At 35.9% G+C, this 26355-nt stretch overlaps 1 protein-coding gene across 14 annotated transcripts in view; it reads right to left on the bottom strand.

Annotated features, from left to right (window-relative positions):
• Window positions 1–26355, bottom strand: part of LOC105227165 (paired box protein Pax-5) — a 199033-nt gene that overhangs the window by 80779 nt on the left and 91899 nt on the right. The window contains exon 5 of one of the 14 annotated variants that reach the window (XM_049459628.1): window positions 16477–16504. The exons of the other annotated variants lie outside the window; for them this stretch is intronic. Coding sequence (XP_049315585.1) covers window positions 16477–16504 — 28 coding nt within the window. The remainder of the gene's footprint in view (window positions 1–16476; window positions 16505–26355) is intronic. 14 annotated transcript variants of the gene reach the window in all.

Raw genomic sequence — 26355 nt, 5'->3', positions numbered from 1 at the left:
TGAATTTTCGTTCAAATTCTCGATGTCAGGGTTATTTGGCCTAGAGACTCATCCAGAAGAATATTAAAATTTCTGCTTGGAATTTGGAATGGGAAAAATTCCTTTCGAAAGTTTAAGCAGTTGCTGTAGAAAGTCACCATCACTTATTCCATGAAGATGAGCTCTCATATTCGTCCGTAATTCTATATTCTCCATCGAAGTTCATAAGCGCGATGGTATCTGCTCGCTGTTAATGATAGGACGAGTCTGTCGGAAATCTCCAGCAAATACAAAAGTTATCCCGCCCATGAGAGCAGAGGAGTTTCTAAGGTCTTTTAGTAACCTCTCTACAGCTTCCATATGTGCTTTATGGCTCATGGTGCATTCATCCCACATAATTAATGAGGCGTCTTGCAATAGTTAACCAAGAGGTCAATTTTTGCGGATAGAACATATTGATTGTTGTTCAAGATTTATTGATAACGGAAGTTTATTAGTATTTTATTAATTGTAAAATAATAATACAGTTATACTCGTCGGTCCATTTGGCTTTTACTATACCACATAAGAGCTTGTTATTGCATAGTAGTAGTTTTGGAATAAGCTTTTGCGGAGTGTGTATAACGCTTTCCTCGATAGATGGGAGTCAGGCTTCCGTTAATGTGAACTTTATTGGTGATGTTGGGAATGCCCGAATACTTCTTCTAACAGCAGGTGCAAAGATTTGCTTTATGTTGCTTTTGGCACAATTGCCATAGGTAGGGAGACCATAATCAATCTTAGATGAAATTAAAGCTCGTGTAATAGTGATGAGAGAAGAATCAAACAGTATTTAGATGATAGATACTTAATTACATATATTAAGCCTAGAAACTAGTTGCTTACGAAGATTTGTACAATGTTCCTAAATAGTAAGCCTCTTATCCAATATTAAACCTAGGAATTTAAGACTAGTAGTATTAACAATCTTTATATTATTATATGTATATTAGATTGAAGTTATTGCAGTTGTGTTTTCTACAAATATGGAATAATTTGCATTTGTTTATAGAGATATTCGCACCTGAACAATTGGACCAATTTGAAATATCATTAAGGATCTTTAAGGATGTATTTTTTACAGTATTTAGATTATTTTGTTTGGAGAAAAGGAGCACATTTTCAGAGTAAATAATATGCGAAATGAGTTTACGTTTAGAGATTATTGTACTGATTTCGTTAAATGCGAATATAAATAGTATAACAGACAACGGTGGTCCTTGTGGTATCCCGTTGTACATATTGTACGTATTCGTAAGTGTTATTGATTTTGGTCGTGAATTTCCGATTGATTAGGAAAGATTTAATAAAGTTAAATATTTTTTCACCAATTTGCCACTTCCCAAGCTGTCGTAGAATAACATGCGAACCAACTCTGTAGAAAGCTTTTTCGAAATCCAAACTGAGAGTGGAAATGTGGTTCCTTTTCGATAAAGCAGTTTTGGCGAAATCATCAAAATAGAGTAAAGCATCCATAGTGCATTGCCCTACCTTAAATGCCGCTTGGTTTCGACTGAGAAAGTTTTTATTTAATTATTGCGAACCACGAGATACATACGTTGTGATATGATTTTTTCTAATAGTTTGCCCATGCAACAGAGGAGTTATATTGACCTGTAACCAAGAACATCTGTAGACACTACATTGGATTTAGGAAATGCTACTATCACCGCATTTTTCCAGCTTTGAGGGTAGACACCTTGACATAAAATATTGTTGTACAATTTAATAATTCTATTTTTGAGATTTAAAGAACAGGTTTTTAGCATAGGATATGAAATCCTGTCTGCACCGGGAGTCGTGCCAGACATTGAAGATAAAGTGAAATCGAATTCTACGATGGTTATAGCAGATTCGGTAATAGATAGAGGTAAGGTACCTTCTTCTGAGAAGTTCATTTTTATTTGATACTAACGAGGGGTGGAAATTTGAATCGCTCGAATAATCGGACCATACAGAGGTGAGATGATCAGCCATGTCTTTTGAGTCGAAAAGTGGGCCATTTGGAGTGTTTATACAGGGTCCGGTACTCGAAGTGTCACCGATTAAAAAAGCCATAAATTCGGTTTGGAGAATTATTTTTGTTTAATTTAAAGTACAAAATGTGTGAAAATAATCATAAATTTAGAACCAATTCACTTTTGCTCGATATGACCATCTTTTGCCTTAACTATGGCCTTGAGACGGTAAAAAACGAATCGCAAGCTGCCCGAATGTGACTTGCCGGTATTTTTTCTTTCGGACCTTGCTCTCCAAAATGGCCCAGAGAGAATAATCCATTGGATTCGCATCTGGTGAATTCAAAAGCCATTGTGGGGTCGTAATGGAGTTCGGAACGTTGTTTTTCAGCCATTCTTGGTTCACTCGCGCTTTGTGAGACGGTGCTGAGTCTTGTTGAAACGTCCATGGTTTGCAACCGAAATGTTTGTTTTCCCATGGCTTGAAAGCAGCCTCCAGAATACTTTCCCGATAATATGTCGCATTTACTTTGACGCCAGGCTCAATGAAAACAATTGGAGAGCGCCCATCTGCGGTGATGCGGCCCAAACCATTATTTGTGGCGCGTGCTGCCTCCTGGTGGCCAACCGATGATTCTCGTATGAACGGTCGGTTAAGTAAACCCTATCGTTTTGAGAGTTTACGAATTGCTCAATTGGAAAAATTTTTCGTCAGAAAACACAATGTTCGGTATTTGACCGCTTTCGGCCAAGGGAAGACTCTCTCAAGTCTTACTTGTTGCGGCTTCGGTGTGAGATCATGGGCCTTTTGGAACTTGTAAGGCTTGACCTTGAGCTCATTTTTCAATATGCGTCGGATGCTGCTCTCGGATATTTTCAGTACTTCAGCCATTTGATTGGCACTTCATCGTGCATTTCGCTCAAGTCGCTTCTTCACTTTCCGAACCATCTCCATGGCGTTTTGCGATGCTACTGGTATCATTGTAACGAGTGATGGTACGATAAACAAAAACTTTATTCACATTAAGGTGTTTGAGCTGACGAACAATTGCTGGCTCTGATTTTCAAGCTAAATATAAAGCTTTTACGTTTGAATTCCATCGCTGATCACTTTTTTTGCGTTCACTTTTAGCAAAACGCTTTTGTTCACTTGTGAACAATACTCCGATCTGTCATTCATCAAATTTATAAACAGCTTATTCCAGTTCGACAGCCGCGCGGACGGTGTGAAATTGGTTACTTCGAGTGCCGGACCTTGTACATTAGGATTCAATTGCGTATAGGAGCCTGAAAACATTTTTATGTCGGCCCATAATTTCTTGGGATTTGTTAACGGAGTGATAGCTTTGGTAAGTTTTTATAAGCAAGCCCTCTTAGCTTCTTTAATATTTTTCCGAAGGACTGCATTGGCTTTTTTGTATTTTATTAAATTATCAATAGAGCGAGTTCTTTTGTTTGCCATAGTGATTGTTTTCCTTCTCTAAGTTTAGATAGCTCCGTAGACCAATAAGGCACATGATTTTTGAAGCTTTTGAAGGGATAGAGAGGTGAGCAGAAGTTTTGCTTATTTTAGTAATCGTAGCTATTTCTTTATTTACATAAATTATCGTCAATGGGATTTGTAGCAGAAAAATATTCGCAGAGTTGTTGAAATTTGGAGCAATTTGCCTTTTTCTACAGAAGTTTTGGCTTCGCCGACCCTTTTCTGGATAAAGGGCTGATAAGTGAGTTATAATGGGGAAGTGATAGCTGTTATATAGATCAGTTAGTGTTTGGCTGTTAAGTTTGGGGGCGAAAGCAGAAGAACAAAAGACCAGGTCTACATCGTGAACGAATTATGTGTAGAAAAATGCGTAGAAGAACCGTCTTTTAAAATTGTCAAGTTTTTCGCTAATATAAGGTCTTCTATGATTTTACCTCTTTGGTTAGTACATGTGAAGCCCCCAAAGAGGACTCTAGGTATTGAAATCGGCAAGTATAAGTACGAGTGTGCGGATATGTCTAATTATATCGCGTAATTCTTTGATATTAAAGTTTTGGTGTGATGGAATGTAAATTGTTAAGATGGTTAATTTAAATCCAATAAAGTTTGTGTGGGATATCTTTTTTTATTAAAGTAGAAACACCTTGATTTTGTGTTAAGTTGGAGAAATAGGTAGTGATATAACATTTGGTGATTGTTCTGTTATTAGTAATTTAAGGTCAGTGTAATTGTTGTAGAATCCGTTCATATTCCATCGGAGAAATTTGAACATATGTATGTTGTGAAAAAAGTGCGGAGGAATCATAAAAGTTATTGATCTTCATTGTGAGATTTGAGAATTACATAAAATGAGATATAGTCTGTATAGGTAGGTATAGGCTTTTGTGTGTAGGGAGAGAGAGAGATTTTGATGTTAAGAGAATCTGTTTTGGAAGTTTTTGGAATGCTTATTTTGGTTGGGTTTGTTTTTGTTTGGGGAAACGTTAAGTTAGGAAGGTTTTTTGTTGTTTCTTTTGTAGTTTGTTTTAATGAGTTTAGATGGTTATTGGAATGTGAGATCGCAATTGTTTTTGTTTCCTTTCATGGTTTTCTTTTGTTGTGGAAGAGGATAAGTTGTTGGGGATTTTAGTACAGTGTCTGTGGGGAGTGGTAGGGGAGGATATGATGAGCGGTGGGGAACCACGTTAGTTATAGCTTTAGTGCTTCTCGCATTGGAAATTTTGTTGCTGTTTTTTTTTAAGAATATTTTTGGATTGTAGGTACCGTAGAATCACGCAAAAGTTAATTCGCGAGAAAGTTAAACCTTCGGCTAAATTGACCAATTTTGATCGTCCACGTACCGCTCTAAAAAGGTAATTTTGGTTTACTTTTTTGAGCTTATTTTGTTTTCAAGCCCAACTTTTTGTTTGGCAAGAAAAATAATTGCTATGTATTCCCAAAATTTCTATGTATAAAATTATTGTCGGTGTCGCGAGGTATATATAGGGTGATTTTTTAAGAGCTTGATAACTTTTTTTTAAAAAAAAACGCATAAAATTTGCAAAATCTCATCGGTTCTTTATTTGAAACGTTAGATTGGTTCATGACATTTACTTTTTGAAGATAATTTCATTTAAATGTTGACCGCGGCTGCGTCTTAGGTGGTCCATTCGGAAAGTCCAATTTTGGGCAACTTTTTCGAGCATTTCGGCCGGAATAGCCCGAATTTCTTCGGAAATGTTGTCTTCCAAAGCTGGAATAGTTGCTGGCTTATTTCTGTAGACTTTAGACTTGACGTAGCCCCACAAAAAATAGTCTAAAGGCGTTAAATCGCATGATCTTGGTGGCCAACTTACGGGTCCATTTCTTGAGATGAATTGTTGTCCGAAGTTTTCCCTCAAAATGGCCATAGAATCGCGAGCTGTGTGGCATGTAGCGCCATCTTGTTGAAACCACATGTCAACCAAGTTCAGTTCTTCCATTTTTGGCAACAAAAAGTTTGTTAGCATCGAACGATAGCGATCGCCATTCACCGTAACGTTGCGTCCAACAGCATCTTTGAAAAAATACGGTCCAATGATTCCACCAGCGTACAAACCACACCAAACAGTGCATTTTTCGGGATGCATGGGCAGTTCTTGAACGGCTTCTGGTTGCTCTTCACCCCAAATGCGGCAATTTTGCTTATTTACGTAGCCATTCAACCAGAAATGAGCCTCATCGCTGAACAAAACACGCGCGCGAAACACATTTCGAACCGAACACTGATTTTGGTAATAAAATTCAATGATTTGCAAGCGTTGCTCGTTAGTAAGTCTATTCATGATGAAATGTCAAAGCATACTGAGCATCTTTCTCTTTGACACCATGTCTGAAATCCCACGTGATCTGTCAAATACTAATGCATGAAAATCTTAACCTCAAAAAAATCACCCGTTACATTGTTTGTCATGAGCGTTTCAACTTGTGAGTTGTTTATAGTTAGTGTATTAAAGAATGTCAACAAAGCAGAAAAATTCATTGCAAATCAGATTAAATTTACGAAAAGACGGCACCTGGCCGAAAAATAGCTAAGGTTAGAATCACATTTATGTTCTTTAGAGCGCAGATGGTTCGCATAAGTTGAAGTCATTGATAATTGGTAAATCCGCATCCTCCAGGTTTGAAAACCCATTGGAATATGCTAAATCGAAAAAGTCTTGGTTGAATTCAGACGACTTCGGGAGGTACACTCTTTATTGTCCTAGGTGGGTGATGTTGACGTCAGTAGTGAAGACATCGAAAATTGGGACGACGATGAAAATACGGAAGATGACGCAGATTTCGAAGTGTCTGACAATGAAGTTGAAGAACCAGTTATCAAGGAGAATAGCAATAACAGAAAGTGAGTTTTTCGGAAATAGCTGAATGCATCAATACCTTGATGTAAATCATATATCATATCCTTTTAATATGCTCACGAAAATTGTCAGGAGCTATTACGCAAAAGATAAAAACAAACAAGTCTCGACCTCTTCTTTAAACCAGCAACCATATTAATATGTACATATATATAATGTGGAAAGTATAAACTAAATCTAAGTTTATGTTTTGTTACGAGTAAAAGTGAGTCCTGCAAATGAATTGAACGTATTTTGTCATCAAAAATATGTTTATTTCCGAGTTTTTTTTTTCAAATTCGAAAACGCTTTGGAAAAGTTAATATTTCGGAATAGTAAAACACTCTTGGGACATTTTGGTTAACCTTTTTGCGATTCTACTGTATTTAGGACAAGAATGTGAAGAGGAAGGATGATCACCTTAGCAATTTTCACAAAAGGTGCGGTTGCATGGCGAGGGGAGATGAAGAGGGAAATTGCACGTATCGCAGTCTGGATTGTTGTTGTAACGTTTAGTTGGGTGGCCTAAAAGCTGGCAACTTTTACACCTCTTAGGTTCTAATGCGCATTGTGCGCCCTGAGACTTCGATTTTTTCTGGAAGTTTGTAGAGGTCAAATGAAAGGAGAACCACTCCACTAGGTCTTTGTTTGCCTTCTAGATTTTTAGTGACTCCTTGATCTTTTAAATTATCAACAAATTTTTCTTCTGCAATGACGTATAGAAATGGAGCGTTAATTTTACCTTTAGAGCAATTCAAATTGTTGTGTAATTTAACTTTAATATCGCAAATTCAATTTAATTTCTTTGCTGTTAGAAAATTGTCAGCGATTTTATGGTTTGTAACAAGTAAGAGTAGTTTTCCATCACGTAATTTGGTGAAAGATAAAATTTCCTTGCTTATTGATTCTAAGATTTTATGCACAGCGAAACAATAGTATTTGTAAATTGTTTTTTCCGAATCTGCTGCAAAATATTCGAACAAACTTCGGGCAATATTTTTAACTTGGATAATTTCTGGAAAGTTTTCAAGTGGTTTGCTTGTTTCTTTTGGGGTTGGGGCTAGAGGTAAGCAAAGCAAATCTACTTTCTCCGAGGTTAGGAGGCCCTAGGGCCATAATAAACAAAACATTCACTAATATGCACCATTTTTTACGCGACTAACAGTACGATTAAAGCAAAACGAAAGCATGCGCACTTATATGCAAGAAGGATTATAAAAATAAAGCCTAAAGTCCAAAAGAAAAACCGCAATCAAGAAGTCGAAGGTTGACGTATTTATTATTGCCAGAGTATAGCCGAGTTAACAACAGCGCGCCTTTTCGCAAGGTGGCGCAAATTGGAGATTCCAAGCGAAGCCAGGTCTTTCTCCACCTGGTCCTTCCGACGGAGTGGAGGTCTTCCTCTTCCTCTGCTTCCCCCGGCGGGTACTGCGTCGAATACTTTCAGAGCTGGAGTGTTTTCATCCATTCGGACAACACGAACTAGCCAGCGTAGCCGCTGTCTTTTAATTCGATGAACTATGTTAATGTCGTCCTATATCTCATACAGCTCATTGTTCCATCGAATGCGATATTCGCCGTGGCCAACGCACAAAGGATATCAATATCATCGGCATACGCCAGCAGCTGTACACTCTTAGAGAAGATGGTACCTTCTCTATTTAGTTCTGCAGCTCGAACTATTTTCTCCAGAAGCAGATTGAAGAAGTCGCACGATAGGGAATCGCCTTGTCTGAAACCTCGTTTGGTACCGAACGTGCTCAACGTCAGCTTACACAGCCGTATTCGTTTTGCGGGGATACTAAATTCAGACATCGCGGCACAAGGCAGCTCCTTTTCGTGCTGTCGAAAGCAGCTTCGAAATCAACGAAGAGGTGGTGTTGTCGGTTCTTTTTGCACGGGTCTCTTCCAAGGTCAGGAACATCTTGTCGGTTGCTGATTTGCCAGGTCTAAAGCCACACTGATAAGGTCCAATTAATTTGTTGACGGTGGGCTTTAATCATTCACACAATACGCTCAATAGAACCTTATATGCGATGTTGAGAAGGCTAATCCCACGGTAGTTGGCGCAGATTGTGGGGTCTCCCTTTTTGTGGATTGGGCATAGCACACTTAAATGTCAGGCTAGAAATACAGCGCAGAATAGCTCCTGCCAACAGGTGCTCTTTCGGACTGAGTAGGCAATTCAGAAGGAAAGTCCTCTCTCGACGAACAAAAACCAAACTCTATAAGTCACTCATTATTCCCGTCCTGCTATATGGTACAGAGACATGGACGATGACAACATCTGACAAGTTGAATTTGCAAGTTTTCGAGAGAAAAGTTTTGCGAAAGATTTATGGTCCTTTGCGCGTTGGCCACGACGAATATCGCGTTCGATGGAACGATGAGCTGTATAAGATATACGACAACATTGACATAGTTCAGCGAATTAAAAGACAGCGGCTGCGCTGGCTAGGTCATGTTGTTCGAATGGACGAAAAACCTCCAGCTCTGAAAGATTCGACGCAGTATCCGCCGTGGGAAGCAGAGGAAGAGGAAGACCTCCACTCCGCTGGAAGGACCAAATGGAGAAGGACCTGGTTTCGCTTGGAATATCCAATTGGCGACACGTAGCGAAAAGAAGAAACGACTGGCACGCTGTTGTTAACTCGGCTATAATCGCGTAAGCGGTGTCTACGCCAGTAAAAAGAAGTCGGTCAAAAATTAAAATTTTTAAAAATTTTTTTACAAACCATCCTCGTTGGAGTATCACCAAAGTGGTTCAGTCCGCTTTTCATTTCATGCAACGGTGTAGTCAGCTATAGCGGACAGACAAAAACCCAACATATTTTTATATATAAGAAAAATATTTCGGTCAATTTGTATTGAAATTTATTTAACATGTATTCTTTCCGAAATTCCTCTGAAACGGGTAGACCGATTTTGATGAAATTTGGTGTGCTTATTGGGTTGGTCTGAGAATTGGCCAACATCTATTTTTCATACCCGTATATCATAGAGGTGGTAAGTTAGTATTATACTTTAAAAGCCTATTGCTGAAACCAATATTATAATTTTTGGCCTTCTGTTCGGATATGGATATGTACCGAGTATTCCAATAGGGACGATATGATCTAAGTCGTTCCGGCCATTTGTAATTCTAATTTTTTTGTGGTATTCAGTATTATTTACAATCTCACCAATGGCAAGATACAGATTATTCAATTTTATTAAAAGAATGATTTTTCTCCAATTGCAACTTTTTGTACGCTTTTGCCTTTTTATCCACACGTAATAATCGTCCATATGTGCTCGCTATTCGTTGAATTATTAAAAATTTCGAGCTTAAATTTTTTTACATAATGTCTAAGTACCATTAAGACAAAAAAACGGTAGAAGTAATTTAAATATTGGTTCCATATGGGCAAGTTGTGCTGAAGACGCAATTTGTCGCTTCCAGGACTTTCTCTAGAATTGGACGGATTTGGAGAAAGGATTTAAACTTGCATCCTTATAAAATTGTTCTCTCTCAAGAACTGAAGCCAATAGATTGACTTTGCCGTGGAACAACTTGAAAACGATAAGAAAATTACTCACTTTCTTCTTGGTGGCGCGATAAATAAAAATCTGTGGATATCACTAACCTAAATTGACAGTTTGGATTGTTTTTTTATGTGGTGAAGCCTTTGTTACTGTCAACGGAGAGCGATATACATAGATCGATGATGACCAACTTTTTATGACCGCAATTGGAAGAAGTTAATCTTGACAACATCTGGTTATAACAAGACAGAGCTATGTGCCACACAGCACGTGCAAAAACCGAATTATTGACAGAAAAGTTTGGAGGCTCGATTATTTCAAGAAATTGTGATATTGAATGGCCTCAAAGAAGTTGTGATTTAACACCATTAGACTACTTTTTGTGGGGTTGTTTGATGTCATTGGTCTTTAGCAATTAACCAGACTCTCTTTAATCTTTAGAAGTCAATATTGAACATGCTATTCATGTCATACGACTTGATTTAGTGGAAAAAGTACTCGAAAATTAGGTTCATCAAATTGCAGGGACAAAAGAAGTCGTGGACATTTGAATTTGTTACAATCAGAACTTAATTTATCGATTGTACTTGATTAAACAAAAACGAATTCGGTTTTCCTTAACAGTTAGTGTACTTTTTCTTTAAAATAAATCATATTACTCTTATTGGAAAGCCCTCTATGTAATTTGTTCTTTTTTTTATTTATTTTTTTACATTGTACCTAGTATACAAAAATAAAATACTAACAACAATTCTGGTCCAAATAATTAAATGCAAAGAAATACATTTGCTGCTACTGTTGTCTTACTAGGTCAGAAGGCTTCTTGCGTTTCAACCTGATTTCTCGTCCAGCAGTTTCGATGAGTCTGGAGGCTTCCTCATTAACGTGCTGTCTAAGCCTCAGTTCGTGAGACTTTGCTAACTTGGAGATTTAATTTACCACTGAAATCACCCTAGATCACGGTGCAGGTCAGCAGATCTAATGTACCAAGGAGCATTAACCAAAGTCCTTAGTACCTTACTTTGAAAGCGCTGAATGCTGGCAATACAGCTTTGACTTGAGCAAACTCATAGTTAGGCTCCGTAGCCCCAAACTGGCTTTAGGACTTGATTATATAGTAACAGTTTGTTTTGCATTGATAACTTGGATTTCCTGCCAACTAGGTAGTAAAGTTTGCCAAGTTTCATATCAAGCTCGCTTCTTTTTTTTGACATGCTCTTTCCAGCGTAGCTTAGCACCTAAGGCGATACCTAGGTACTTAGATGGGAGGTCAGTGGTAAAAAGCAAATAAAGCATTGGCCCCAACACGCTTCCCTGGGGAACACCGGCTTCTATCGGTTGCAAGTTTGAATATGCATCCTCTTCTTTAATGCGGAAGTATCTGTCTTTTAAGTATGAAGCAATTATTTCACAAAATTGTTTGGGTAGCATTTATTTCAATTTAATACTGCTTAAATCCGTATGCCAAACTTTGTCAAAAGCTTGATACGTCCAAAAAGGCCGCCATATCGATTGTATATATTTTCAACGAAATTAACGATTCGGTGTACCTGGTCAATTGTTGAATGGTGGTCACGGAAGCCAAATTGATGTGTTGGTATTAGGTCTTTCTGAGCGATTATTAGTTTGAGCCTATTTATGAGTACATACATTCTCAAAGATTTTAGATAAGGCTGGTTAGTAAATTGCGTAATATTTTTCCAGTTATTAAATCGTACCCAGATGCTTTTTTGAGTCTTGTGTTCCCGATAAGATTTTTAATTTCTTTAACAGTAACTGGAGAAATGCTAATGTGTGGATCCATCCAACTATTTTCAGAGTTTATCTCATACCCATCGTTAGGCGTAAATGTGTTTCTCAAATGATTTGCAAATACGGCAGCTTTCTGTTCATTTGTTTTGGCCCATGTAGTTTCGTTTAGTTTTAATGGTGCTACATGTTTTATTTGTTTATTAATATTTCTTGGAGCTTTCCAGAGTGAATAGTCGGTGAATTTATCAGCTGTGAGTTTAGCCAGATAAGTTTTGAAGGAAAAATTTTTAAACTCTTTAATTTGTGCTCTTAGTTTCGCTGTACATTTTTTAAACTCGGTTTTGAGAGCATAGGACCTAGTTTGCTGCCATCTCCGTCGAAGCTTGCGCCTTTTATGGATACTTTCTAAGATGTGTTTTGGGTATTTGGTACCACTTAGATTCACGCGGATATTTGGTGTACTCTTCCACGGAGCGTTTAAATTTATATCAATTAGGGTGTTTCTTACATAACGTTGGCTTGACGGCCGAAATAATTGGCTTTTCATACAGAGTTAGTAGCACTGGAGAATGGTCAGAGCAATCTTTAATACATAAATTGAGTTTCGGTATTTCATTGATTATAAAGAAGTCCAGAAGGTCTGGTAATTTCTGTCCATCTGTAGGCCAATAAGTGGGTCTTCCTGTAGAAACAAAATTGCATCCAACTGCTTGTATAGCTTTGAGAAGTTCTCGACCTTTGGTTGTAGTTAAACGAGATCCCCAATGAGTGTGTTTTGCGTTAAAGTCGCCACCAATGATGTACCTTCCGTCATATTTTTTTAATAAATTCATATACGTTTCCATTTTTATATTATATCTAGGTGGACTATACAGAGCAATAAGATACAATGGGTGAATGTGCAATTTAACTGAAATTGTTGTAGCTGGAATTTCTTCCATCTTAATCGGATCTTCCTCGCAGTGTTCAATATTGCTTTTGTTAATTATAGCGCTCCCTCCTCGTGCTGAGTTTGCCGGGTGTGGTGTGTGTTATAATTCGTAATTTTTAAATTTTAGAAATGATTGGTTCTTAAAATGCGTTTCAGATAATAGACATATATCAATATTTCGGACGTGTAGAATAACTTCTAATTCATTTTTACTTTTGAAAAGACCATTAACGTTCCATAGCATTATTCTTAAAGAGTTACTGTTCATCAATAAATTGTAGATGGTACTGAAGAGCATTGAGCCGTTGATTAAAGGACTTAAATAGTTTCTCTTGCTTATTTGGTTTATCCAAGATTTGAGATAACGGACTACTTTGAATTGTATTTGTATGGCCTTGTTTAGCTATTTGCGAAAATGAAATCTTAAAACCGGAAGGAAGGATTTTTACTTTTCCTGTGTTCACAATGGGTTTGTTCGTCGGAGCATTGACATTCTCCTCAACTGAATTACCATTCTTTTTTTCTCTAAGTTTTTGCAGTTTTTTTGCGACGACACAACCCCGGTAGCTTTCAGGATGAGAATCGCTGCAGTTGCAACCTTTAGCAGGGTCTTTTTCAGCTTTTCGGCATTCAATAGTAGGATGTTTGCCTCCACATTTCACACACCTCGATGGCTTACCACAGAAGTTTTTTGTATGTCCAAATACTTGACAGTTTTTGGCTCAACTTTGACAACGGTATTAAGAATGGTTTTGATCTGGTGAATTTTCTTAATGTCTTCCGTGGCATCAAATATTACTAAAAACATTTTTAGCGGTTCTTTAGTCTTCCATTTAAGCTTATTAATTGCATTTATGATCTTAAAACCTTGAGATTTTAGATAATTTAAAATGGATTGTGTATCGCATGAGTGGTGTAAATTTTTTATCATAACCTTTATTGGCCAATTATGTTTACTCTCATAGCTAAACCAAGGTATATTTTCATTAGATAAATATTTTGTTATTGTGCGATAACTGTTTGCAGCTTTATTAAAAAGTTGTTCTTTATTAGATCTGTAATATTAGAACGTAATTTAATAAAATCCTTTACCTCGTTAATTATAATAGGAGGTGGGCGGTGGGTTTTAGTATCATTGTTGGCCGTCTGCTCTTTATTTTTATTTTTCGAAGGGCTGACAATTGTTGGAGAAGTATCAGCTTTGCGTTTTTTTGAAGAGCGCTATTTTTGGAGTATCCGCTCAGTTTCTTTAACTCGCTCATCTTCATCGGTTTCGAACAATTGATCTACATTTACGAGGGCTGTCCGATAAATAACCGACCTCAACGTGAAGCTAGCGGCAGATCTGAAAAAAAAGTTTCTACTTCAAATTGTGGATATTATAATAGCTACTCGCCAAAATTTCAGAAATTTATCTGGCGCAATTATCTGTTGACAGTCGTTTTTGTGAGTCTATTTGGGCATGAGAAAGCTGTCCGCGCGTTGGGTGCCGCGTTTGCTTACGCTAGACCACAAACGTGCGCGCATGAACATTTCCAGCGCTCTGTTGGCTCAGTTTAGAGGCAATAAGACCGAGTTTTGGCGCCGATTGATAACTGTAGACGAAACTTGGATTCATCATTATACGCCCGAAACAAAAAACCAATCTAAACAGTGGATTGAAAAGGGGGAACCAGCCCCAAAAAAACCTAAAGCTGTGTATTCGGCTGGGAAAGTGATGGCGAGTGTTTTTTGGGACAGCCATGGAATTATTTTTATCGACTATCTTGAAAAAGGAAAAACTATAACAGGAGCATACTACGCATCATTATTGGACAAGCTAAAGGAAGAAATTTCGAAAAATCGGCCACATTTGCAAAAAAAAAAGTCTTGTTCCACCAAGACAACGCACCATCTCACACCTCAACAGTCGCCATGGCGAAAATCCACGAATTGCCGTTCGAACTGCTTGACCATCCACCTTATTCACCGGATCTAGCACCAAGCGACTTTTTTTGTTTCCTCGACTTAAAACTGCGCTCGGCGGCCAGAGACTTTCGTCAAATGAGGAGGCAATCTCTTTCGTGAACTCGTATTTTGCAGACAAAGATGCCAAGTACTATTTGGAAGGGTTGCAGAGATGGGAGCATCGTTGGGAGAAGTGTGTGGAGTTACAAGGAGACTATGTAGAAAAAAAAAAAAAAAATTTGAAAAAGTCGCGTGCATCATGTGCATCATGGTTAGGTCGGTTATTTATCGGACAGCCCTCGTATACTAGAAGGTTTTGCTTCAACACTCACATGCTTGCTTTAACTAGATTTTAGTTCTTCGTTTTCTCTTTTTAATTCCAACCTGTCGTTTGGTCGATAATGCAGTTTTAACAAGCAGTCTTTTTTTGTTTTTATTTGACCAGTATGGCAGCGCTGATTGCAATTGGAAATTGTTAGAATTAGAGCAGCTGATTTCATTTATGCAGAAATACGTGTAAAAGGAACAGCGGATGAGCACTTTTTTCCCCGCGAAAATTAATTATTTGAGTGTTTATTTGATTTGTAATGAACCTATTGTGTTTTTTTTTAGCTTCTGCTCACCTTTGACCTTCTTTGAATAATTTTTATCAATCAAAAAGTTAAGAAAAATAGTTATCTCCGAAGCTCTTTTCCAACATTCTGAACGTGTCGGCACCAGAAATTTGATTCCATAAACAAAATTTAAGTTCCATTAATAATATCTCGCATATCGCACTGACAGTCACACCAACCAAGAGAAAAAATTTAAATTAAAAAGTCTTCCTATTTTTTACCCAAACTAATAATAAATATCTCAACAAAATAATGTGAGAATACATATTTCGATTAGAAATGCTTTATCATTCGATAGTTAAAATTACTGATACGATTTTCAGTATGTCATCTTTTAACGTTATCTGTGTTGGTAAAACGACGGCCTTTTTAAAATCTCTATATTTTTGGAAATAGGAAAGATCACACGGAGCTATGTCTGGCAAATATGGTGGTAGAGGAATCATTACAGTATTTGAGTTTTACAGTATTTTTTTTCAAAAAAATCGCGAACAAATTCTTTGCTCAAGTTAATTTAACAAACGAAAATCGCCAAACTCCAATCCATCTAATCTTAGCGGCTGATACAGACAGTGAGCAATGAATACAGCTAAACATTTGATCGTACTTCATTGGCATGTTTGGTATATCAACATAACAAAACAAAAGGAGTAGGTGGCTAAGTTCGAGTGCAACGGAACATTTTATACTCTTGCAACTTTCAAGAATCAAGCCAGGTTAATACTTTGAGGTGTAAAACCTCAACCACAGAATCCACATAAGGTTTATTAGGAATACTGCGATCCCTTGTACCAAATTACAGCTTTACACCTTAATTAAGTGCTTACTTATGGCACTTTATGTGGCCCAATAACGTTCATCTACAAATTTTTTTTTGTACTATGGAACCCACATACCAAGTTTCATAAAGATATCTCAATTTTTACTGAAGTTACAGCTTGCACGGACGGACGGACAGACAGAGAGTCAACCGGATTTCAACTTTTATCATCCTCTCGATCATTTATATATATACTTTATGGAGTCTCCGACGCTTCCTTCTGGGTGTTACAAACATCGTGACAAACTTAATATACCCTGTTCAGGGTATAATAATAGTTGACCAACAGATTATACCAGCCATAATTTAATTAAGAATTCTACCTATTTTTGTAAATATTGTCACACGATAAACTCGTCTGCTAAGTTTTGAGCATGTAGTGACTAACTTATGGTAACAGAAAAAATACACTTAATATGTTGATTTTAACTTACAAAAGAAAGAATTTTGGTATTATATAGCAATTTTTTTTGTTTCATGAAATTAATTAGAAATGATAATGTTAGATTTAAGAATTACACCAGTCTACAGCATTAATTGCGCTAGGGTTATAGGTATATAGGTACATACCTTATTGTTTTGCTTTTATACCTCAAAACTAGAATAAAAAACAGTTTTTAATTTGCTTTTACATATAAAAAAATTAAATGTTAAACATATCATAATAAAAATTTTGCATATCAACAATTTATTAAAAAAAAATAAGGATCACACATTTAGGTTTTCTTTACAATAAACATTTTGAAATAGACCCCAATAATTTAAAAATAAATATTTCTCTTTCTTCGTCATGTTCCGTAGAAGTTTATCTCATATATCCCCATTATGATTTCAATATACTGCCCTTAGTATTCTCAAATACCATTATACCTTCATGAACGCCTTCTCCTTGTTCTTCCCAATAAGCTCTCATATTATCTTTAAATTTCTCTAAATAAGAATGTAACATGTGTTTCTTTTCCTAGAAAACCAAGGGCTACTGTCTCCACATTGCAAAATATCACAATCTATAATTTTGTTTATTTGCCACATTCCTACATTCTGAAAGCTTTGCAAAAAGATGTCATGTATATGAATGCTTTGGGCTTATAATAAGAGGTTTTGCAAATTGTTTATTAAAACCCAATTTAATATATTAGATAGTTATTTATTGGTATAAATATAAAGAAAAACAAGTAAGGAAGGGCTAAGTTCGGGTGTCACCGAACATTTTATACTCTCGCATGATAAAGTGATAATCGAGATTTCATTATCCGTCATTTACATATTTTTTTATTTTGGTTCCTAATGTATATATTGCATTATACAGAGAAGGCATCAGATGGAATTCAAAATAGCGTTATATTGGAAGAATTCGTACATGTCATCAGGGTGTTAAGAAAGTATTATATACCGAATTTCATTGAAATCGGTCGAGTAGTTCCTGAGATATGGTTTTTGGTCCATAAGTGGGCGACGCCCCGCTCATTTTCAATTTTTAAAAAAAGCCTGGGTACAGCTTCCTTCTGCCATTTCTTCTGTAAAATTTAGTGTTTCTGACGTTTTTTGTTAGCCGGTTAACGCACTTTTAGTGATTTTCAATATAACCTTTGTATGGGAGGTGGGCGTGGTTATTATCCGATTTCTTCCATTTTTGAACTGTATATGGACATACCTGAAGGAAATGACTCTGTAGAGTTTGGATAACATAGCTATAGTAGTTTCCGAGATATGTACAAAAAACTTAGTAGGGGGCGGGGCCACGCCCACTTTTCCAAAAAAGTTACGTCCAAATATGCCCCTCCCTAATGCGATCCCTTGTGCCAAATTTCACTTTAATATCTTTATTTATGGCACTTTATAGGTTTCCGGTTTCCGCCATTTTGTGGGCGTGGCAGTGGGCCGATTTTGCCCATCTTCGAACTTAACTTTCTTATGGAGCCAAGAAATACGTGTACCAAGTTTCATCACGATATCTCAATTTTTACTCAAGTTACAGCTTGCACGGACGGACGGACGGACAGACGGACGGACAGACAGACATCCGGATTTCAACTCTACTCGTCACCCTGATCACTTTGGTATATATAACCCTATATCTGACACTTTTAGTTTTAGGACTTACAAACAACCGTTATGTGAACAAAACTATAATACTCTCCTTAGCAACTTTGTTGCGAGAGTATAATAAGTTGCAGTTTGATTACAACCAATACAATAAAAGACGGCATTAGTATAGTTTTAGGGTAGATAATTTCTTCGCATTTAATATTACATTTCACAATTTCCTGATCGGTACGTACCGGAATCCAGTAAAATCCATTAATGCTACTGAGATGTTAATAACTCAGCCTTACTTTTGATGGTTTAAGTCTCTAATGAAATCATTCAAATCTTCAGAGTTGATGAGGTATGGTATTTTGGTTCAGATTCCAAAACGAATTCGGAATCTATGAAGAGATTGACATTACGAGTATATGGGCTGAAAAATCAAACATTGTCAAAACGCTTAAAAACGTATGTGCATATACATACTTACTATACATAGGTACACATATAACCAGATACATTTATTATTCATTTGTTGACCTGTGGTATTCTTCATTGGATTCATTTAAAACATAGTTTATATGTATTGAATGTTTTAAATTTAGGTACTGCACGTGGTATTTATTTGATGCAAAGTTGTTTGTGTCATTAATTTTTAATTACTATTGTTATTAATATATTTTAATGCATAAAGGTGTTTTTTTAATAACCGTTAATTCAACCCTAAAATTAATGTTAAATTCTTTTATGGTTTCAATGTTAGAATTATAAAAATACTAACTTTTTAAAAAAATTAATAAATTGTCTTTTCAAATGTAGCATTTCGAAGCTTGCTAAAGAGTCTTACATATTTTTTGTCCCTGGTTGTTATTCCAATTTTGAAAATCTTTATGACGCATTTTCACACTGCAATAAACGGATGGTTTGGTGCGGGCATTGCGTATAATGAAGGGAATTCACTCCGAATCCAAATGGTTCAATTGCGCACAAATGGTACAATTGTAAAAATTGATCCCTTTCGAGGTTTACTACCTTTTTAAAGAAAAAGCACAGAAACTTCACATTTAATGCAGATTGTTTATTATCATTCGAAAGAACATTCTTTAGTATTTATTTTTTGAAGATTATCTCTTTAAAATGTTGGCCGCGGTTACGTCTCAGATTGACGTCCATCCGTTGAGTCCATTTTTCAATGACTCGTTCGAGAATTTCGACTGGTAACTGGCGAATGACGTGTGATGTTTTGCTCCAAGTCCTGAATTCAAGCGGCCAGTCCGAATTGCTGCGAACGGCGCCAAATCGACTCTCCACGGTCTTCGTAAACACTCTCAGCTACGGCTGCTATTTTCTTCAATGCCAGCTGAGAATGGTCTATTCGGTTGAATATTATTCAATAATGGATGTTGGGTCTCAAGATGGGTTGCGAATAGTATGATCAGTAGGCCCTTTATTTGACCATAAGTTCAGCGAAACGCGCGAAACACATTCTTTACAGAACGTAAATTTTCGTATTACAGTTGAACGATTTATTCTTTACAGAACGTAAATTTTCGTATTAAAGTTGAACGATTTATTGGCTATTGAAAAAATTAAAGTAACTTGCGTCATTTTAATTTTTAGAGGTTAGAACATCTATGCATCGAAAACTCAATTTTCTATGCACGAAAATTTCGCATAAATAGGACAACATGTTAATGTACACACATACATATGTATATGTATATGCATGTACATATGTATATCGGATATCTCGATGAATTTTAGAGGCGAAATGAGCGAAAAGAGCAGTAAAGATTCAAATACCCATTAGGATCATATCGCTGTTTTAGTAAGAACAAGCTAAGATAATGTTAACATGATAAAATCATGAAGAAGAAATGAAGCAGCATGTACACATTTTTAAATTCGAGGCTGTGCAAATCGAATCCATAAATCTTCACCGTAACATATGTACATATATTTGTATACCCGTTTTTATGTATATATTTATATTTAAAATATTGACCTTAACACTGCGTCTCTGCGGTATACAGCTTTACTTCTTTGACAAGTGGTGGATTAAGGCGAACAACCCCTTTATGACAGCTTATTCGCCAATCGTTAGCTAAAGCAAAGCCACGAATCTGCAAAGCTTTGCTATACTGATTATGACCTAAATGTATTTAAAGAACGAATAAAGAATCCGCTTAAAATTTCAACCACTATTTCGAGTTTGCTGTTTGGCACATCTATGCTTATGTGTACTTTTGTACGTACCTATGTGTGTCCGAAAATATAAAATTTTTTACTTGCAGTGGGCGGCTACCAACGTCACAATTCTTGTTTACTTATATTTACAACATTTATTTAAACACTACCTACACAAATCCTAAAAATATGTAAGTAAATTTGCAAATTTTTGCTTGTTGCAATCTAGTGATTATATTTCCATATGTGTACCACTAGTAGCACCGACCACTCAATATTTATGGGCTGTATAAAAATTCTAGGGGACATAGCGTGAATTCTCAAAACGATTTCTCGTTTAACTTCAGTACTGATTGTGCCACGCCGATTATTTTTGAAGTATAAAATACATTTTCGGATGTTGGATTGGCACCAGAAATATTACTAAGAAGTTGCTCAGGTGGCCGAATCTTTGTTGATAATAAATAACACATTCCTTGAGACTATTATTTCAAAGCACTAGAATGTAAACAAGCTTTGTTCATTGCGCCGATGGAATGCCGCGAACGGGTCATCGATTATGTTTCGTTCGCAAATGACATCAATGCCCGGTTTCACCGCCCATACTTAAGTTGTGCTTAAGATAAAATAGGAAAATAGTGTTTTACTGTTCATACTTAAGTTATGGTTAAGTACTGAAAATGGGAGACTTAAGCAGTGCTTAAGTAACAGCTGACTTTTTGAATTGTTTAAAGTTTTCAGTGATATCTCTCGTAGCGTTCGAGCAAGTGTCCGTCCGCTTGCCTTTGATGACACTTTTCCACCAGTTCCAATAGGTGCTCCGACGGTGTGTTTTCATCCATTTTCGATATAACTTTCCTCACAAATTTTTGTATTGTCTGTTATAATTTAAATATTTCAAGCATATTTTTATGAATGACATTTGCAAAACGTGTGTTACCTATAATGTTGACACATATTATAATACAATTTTATAGAAATTAAGCATTGACTGTGAAACGCAAACGACTGCTCAGTCTGCGACAATGCTTAGCTAAGATTTTATTTGGGTACAACTTTAGTATCGACTGTAAAACTAGGCACATGCCTTTTGGGTTGTTTTGGAAGCTTGCACTGAATATACTCTCACACACATTTGCGGCAGTCATGATTTACACTCTTCTTCAGTTTCTGCAATTCTCCTTTTCTTCTCTGCTTTTTAGTGGCATTATTATTAATTACAACAATTCTGCTAAAAAAATATCAATGAAAAATAATACAGGGTTTGTCCGGAAAGTAATAGGACTGAGTCGATTTAAAAAAATTTATTGAACCAATCGTTGCAATTCTTTAAAAACTTTCAAAATAGGCTCCTTCTGTGTCGATTTCCAAGCATTGAAGGCGTCCCGGAAGGCATTCTCCGGTCGAGGTGCATGCTGCCTGGATCCCCTTTCATCGGTCTTTTCAAGCAAGGAAACAAAAAAATCCGGGGGGCCACATCTAGGCTGTAGGACTGCTGCGGCCTTTGTTAGGTAGCTGTTCACATGGAGGTGTGAACCGGAGCGTTGTCGTGGTGCAACTTCCAATCGGCTGCGATGTATTGTCGGACTCGATTTACCATTCGTTTGAGTCTCTTGAGGATTCCACGTAAAACTTTGCGTTTATGGTTCATCTAGGATAGACAAATTCATGGTGGATGATGCCTTTGATTTCAAAAAAGACAATAAGCATCGTTTTCACTTTGGGTTTGCTCATTCTTCCGGTATTCATCAGCGACCTCTTCCCGGCTCATCGAAACACATTATTTCTTGCTAAAGCAACATCTGGGTAAGCCTGCTTGATCATATCAAACGTCTCTGTGGCAGATTTACCGATTTCGAGCTATAACGAACGCTGGATTTTCGGTTTGCACCACTCACAAAAACACGTCGCGGGAAAATGTTTGTCCTGATTCTCCAGGTGCGCGGAGACAACTGACCAGCCGCTCGTTTGTTCCCTAGGAACGCCCTCTACCTAATCCAGTCGGTACATGCAAGTTCCGAAGTACAGTCGCGGCAGAAGAAAATTAGTCCTATTACTTTCCGCACAAATCTTGTAAGATTTCCTGTAGTAACAGTCAAATGAAACATTAACAGTGTACAAATTCACGGCACTATTACTAACCTTAAAAACTGTAAAATGCTTATTATAAGGCTTATTTATATACTTGAAAGGCTACATACATATGTTTATTTGAATGACATAAATATACACGACCCACGTGTCAACAAAATTGTATAATAAAACAATATCATATCAGTAGTAAAAAATGTCATTGACAATAAAAAGTTTTTTTTTAATTCCTACCGCCACCAAACTTTACAGGGCGTCGCTGAACCATCCTGAAGATTGCTAGAAAATTTCATTGCAATCGGATCAGCCGTTTCGTCTATACTAATCTTATAAAGAGGAAAGATTTGATTGTGTGTTTGTTTGCATTGAAAAGACTCCGAAACTAGTTGACCGTAAACAGTAAAAATTCTTTTACTGTTGGGAAGCATACTGAAACTCCAATAACATAGCCCCAGGCGTGAAAAAATTACCAAAAAACTTTCTTAAATCGCGTGCGCTGTGAAAAGTATTGGTTTGCAGATAAAATATGTAGGTATGTACAAAAAATTTCGCATATGACAGCATATGTACATATGTCTAACTATTATAGTTTTGTCACAATAAGTGTTTTTATCATCTTAAAAAATATATATAAATGCCACCGCTATAAAAACTTTTTTATTTATGCTTTGAAATTAATCCTTATCAAAACAAATGACTTCATATTTAAGTGTGCTTCAATACCATTATTCAATTTAGACATTCCATTCGAAAGATATCACAAGTTTAAAATTGTAAGTTATTTGAAAAAAGTCGCGTGGTCGCCGCTCGAGCAAGCAAAAGTTTATAGCATACGCCGAGCAGATTCGAGCTCTGGAACCGTTTAAAAATTTGCAGATTATGAAATGATTTGATTTGATATGATTTCAATAATTATTCCAGAATACTCATAGATCTATTTAACGGTACTAATTTCAGTAAAAAAAATATCTTCATATATGCCAACAATTCTCATTATAATATTAACTATAAACATACATACAAGAAGCACACATATGTATTTACCTACTATTCCTACGTACTTACCAAAATAAAAGTTAGTACTTTTTTTTAAATAAACAATGTTCTTTTCAAATCTAAACACCAGTTCTTTTCAGAACTAAATCCATTTTTTAAATTCTTCAGTATATAATATATTGTAACTTTTAACTATCCAAACAGCTTAGCGTCTCAAGTAGTTCTAATAATTTTTCAATTACATTTTATAGATTTTAAGCAAATAATTTAGTACAGTTAAACTTTTTTTCATTTTAAAATGCCAAAAAGATTTAGATCTCGATTTTCTAGAAATAGTAATATCGTGAATAATAATAAAAACAAAATTTTTTTTTGGATGCGCCATTTAACACTTAGGAAAATAAAACAATCAGGGAACATAGCCATAACAGCTGCTTCGTCAGGAGTTGCTGTAGTTGAAAAACTGTCACTAATCTTTTAAATATCCGCTATCCATAAATCTTGAACAACAATCAATATGATCTATCCGCAAAAATGGGCCTCTTGGTTAACTATTGCAAGACACCTATTGCTTCATCCACCATGAGCCATAAAGCACATATAGAAGCTGTGTATAGATTATTAAAAGACCGTAGAAACTCCTCTGCTCTCATGGGCGGGATAACTTTTGTCTTTGTTGATCACAGACAGACTCTTCCTGTCATTAACAGAGGTACGTGAGCAAATATCATCAAAGCATAATTAATATCATCGCCCTTATAGACTTCGATTGAAAATATAAAATTGCGGACGAATATAAGAGATCATCTTCCTGGAGCACTGATGGTGATTTTCCACAGCAACTACTTAAAATTGTTCAAAATTTAAGCAGTAATTGTAATATTCTTTTGGATGAGTCTGTAGCCCAAATGGCCCATAGTTTAGAAATTTTAAAGATGCACCATACTCTGACATTGAGAATTTGTACGAAATGAAATTCATTTGGTTGTGTTATATGGCAATAGTGTCACCCAGTATTCAAACAGCTCCCGGAGAAATAAAAAAATAAAAATTGATAGATACCGTGACTAATATCGAAGACGCAGTCCATTATCCCCAGGAGTTTTTAAATTTATTAAACCCTTCTGGACTGCCACCACATGACTTGGCTTTAAAAATTGGAATTCCAATTATGCATTTGAGGAATTTAAGATCTTCAAGCATGTGCAACGGGATGAGGCTGCTTATTAAGGAATTGAAGGGCAATTTACTTGTAGCAACCATTATAACCGGCCCAGGAGCTGGTCAAAAAGCTTATATTCCTAGGATTCCGATGACCTCAAGTGATCTGCCAATCACATTTAAACGGCTTCGATTTCCCATGAAAACATCTTTTGCTCTAACTACAAACAAGTCCCAAAGCCAAACTTTCGAATTAGTATGGATTGACCTACGAAAGTAATGTTTTACTCATAGCCAACTGTATTTTGATCTATTGCGGGTCGGATATAGATTAGTTAAGTTTAAGAAAAAACTTTTATATTGCCGTCTGTCTTTATTCACATATTCGTGGAATAATAATGATTTTCGTTATGCGTTAAGCTTTTAATTATTGTACTAATTTCATGTGTTAATAACTTTTATACATTAAGCATAATGACACATAAAGAATAACAAGAACAAGAATAACATATAATATAATATTTATACTCCCAAAATTTTTTGCTACAGATAATAGTAGCTTTGTTTACCTATAAAATCAATAACGCCTGCAATTATCGTAATATTTTATTTAAAGAGTTGTACATATGTATGTATATATGTAAATAATTGATCAGGATGACAAGACGATTTGAAATCTGGGTTACTGTTTGTTCGCACGTCTATGCAAGCTGTAACTTCATTACATAAGAATTAAGTTATGTAGTTAAGTGGAAACATACTGGTGAAAAAGCTATGTCTCTATAAAAATTCAAATTTATTTGAAAAATATGTGCCGAAATGTGTTGTTACTCAAAGAATGACTTCTAATTTATGGTTTTCGAGAGAGTTATGTAAATAAAAAATAGAAAATCTAGTGCTTTTAAACTTTTTAAATAAAACGGTTTAGTTGTTGACTATTAAAAATACTCTAAATTGCGTCGACAATTTGCCGAATTTAACAAAATATGTGAACACAATTATATAAACAAAGTAAAAAATAATATTATACGTAATCCAAAATTGTTCGGTGGTTTCGTCAACTTCAAACGCAAGATTTCTAATTTTCCGTCCGCTATGAAATATAAGTCCAGTATGTCTAGTGACAATCACACCATTTCTAATATGTTCGCTGAATTCTTTGGGTCCAAATACTGTTCAAATCTCCAAAAAATGTTCCGCGTCAGCACAAGTTATGTTCGATTTTTGTAATTAATGCACCTAACATTTCCGTCAGACGTCTTATACCAGTTAAATATGTTAGAACAATCATTTAGTAATGGCCCAGATATGACTCCTTCATGCTTTCTTAACAAATGTGCCAAATAGTATATATACTAGCCCTTAACAAAACTATTTAATGCATCTCTTAAGCAAGGCTTATTTCCATCTATATGGAAAAACACATTTATAATTCCTTTACATAAGAGTGGATTTAGGTCATCCATTGAAAACTATAGGGGAAAGTAGCACCTGTTGGCAAGAGTTATTCTTCGTTGGATTTCGAGGCTGATTGTTGGTGTTAATGCTGGTTCTAAGATAAACGAAATTATCTACGGCTTCGAAGCTTTGACTGTCAACAGTGACGCGGGAGCCTAGTCGCGAGTGAGTTAAGGAACGTATTTCTTATAATAGTAACAAACATCAAAACAACCTTGAGTTTGAATACCACAACAACCTTATTTTAAAACAAACCAAATATATCCTTGTAAACAATATACAAACATAAACAAGTAATATAATCTGTATCTAAACAAACTATCAACTAGTAATAAGTAAACATACTAGTTAGTATAAATATAAGTAAGAACTATGTAATAAGTTAGTCTTAAGACCATTCAATTCTTTTGAATAAACTTGATCTTCTTGGTTTTCAACCAGTATTTCTGAAAATAGTTGCTTCTTATCTTAGTAATAGAACTCAACAAGTTATATTTAACGAAACTTTTTCTGATAGAATCAATGTTC

Source organism: Bactrocera dorsalis, chromosome 6 (assembly GCF_023373825.1).
Source record: "Bactrocera dorsalis isolate Fly_Bdor chromosome 6, ASM2337382v1, whole genome shotgun sequence".
Taxonomy (NCBI): Eukaryota; Metazoa; Arthropoda; class Insecta; order Diptera; family Tephritidae; genus Bactrocera; species Bactrocera dorsalis.
Note: the sequence above shows the minus strand (reverse complement) of the source record. Positions and strands in the feature narration are given on the sequence as shown.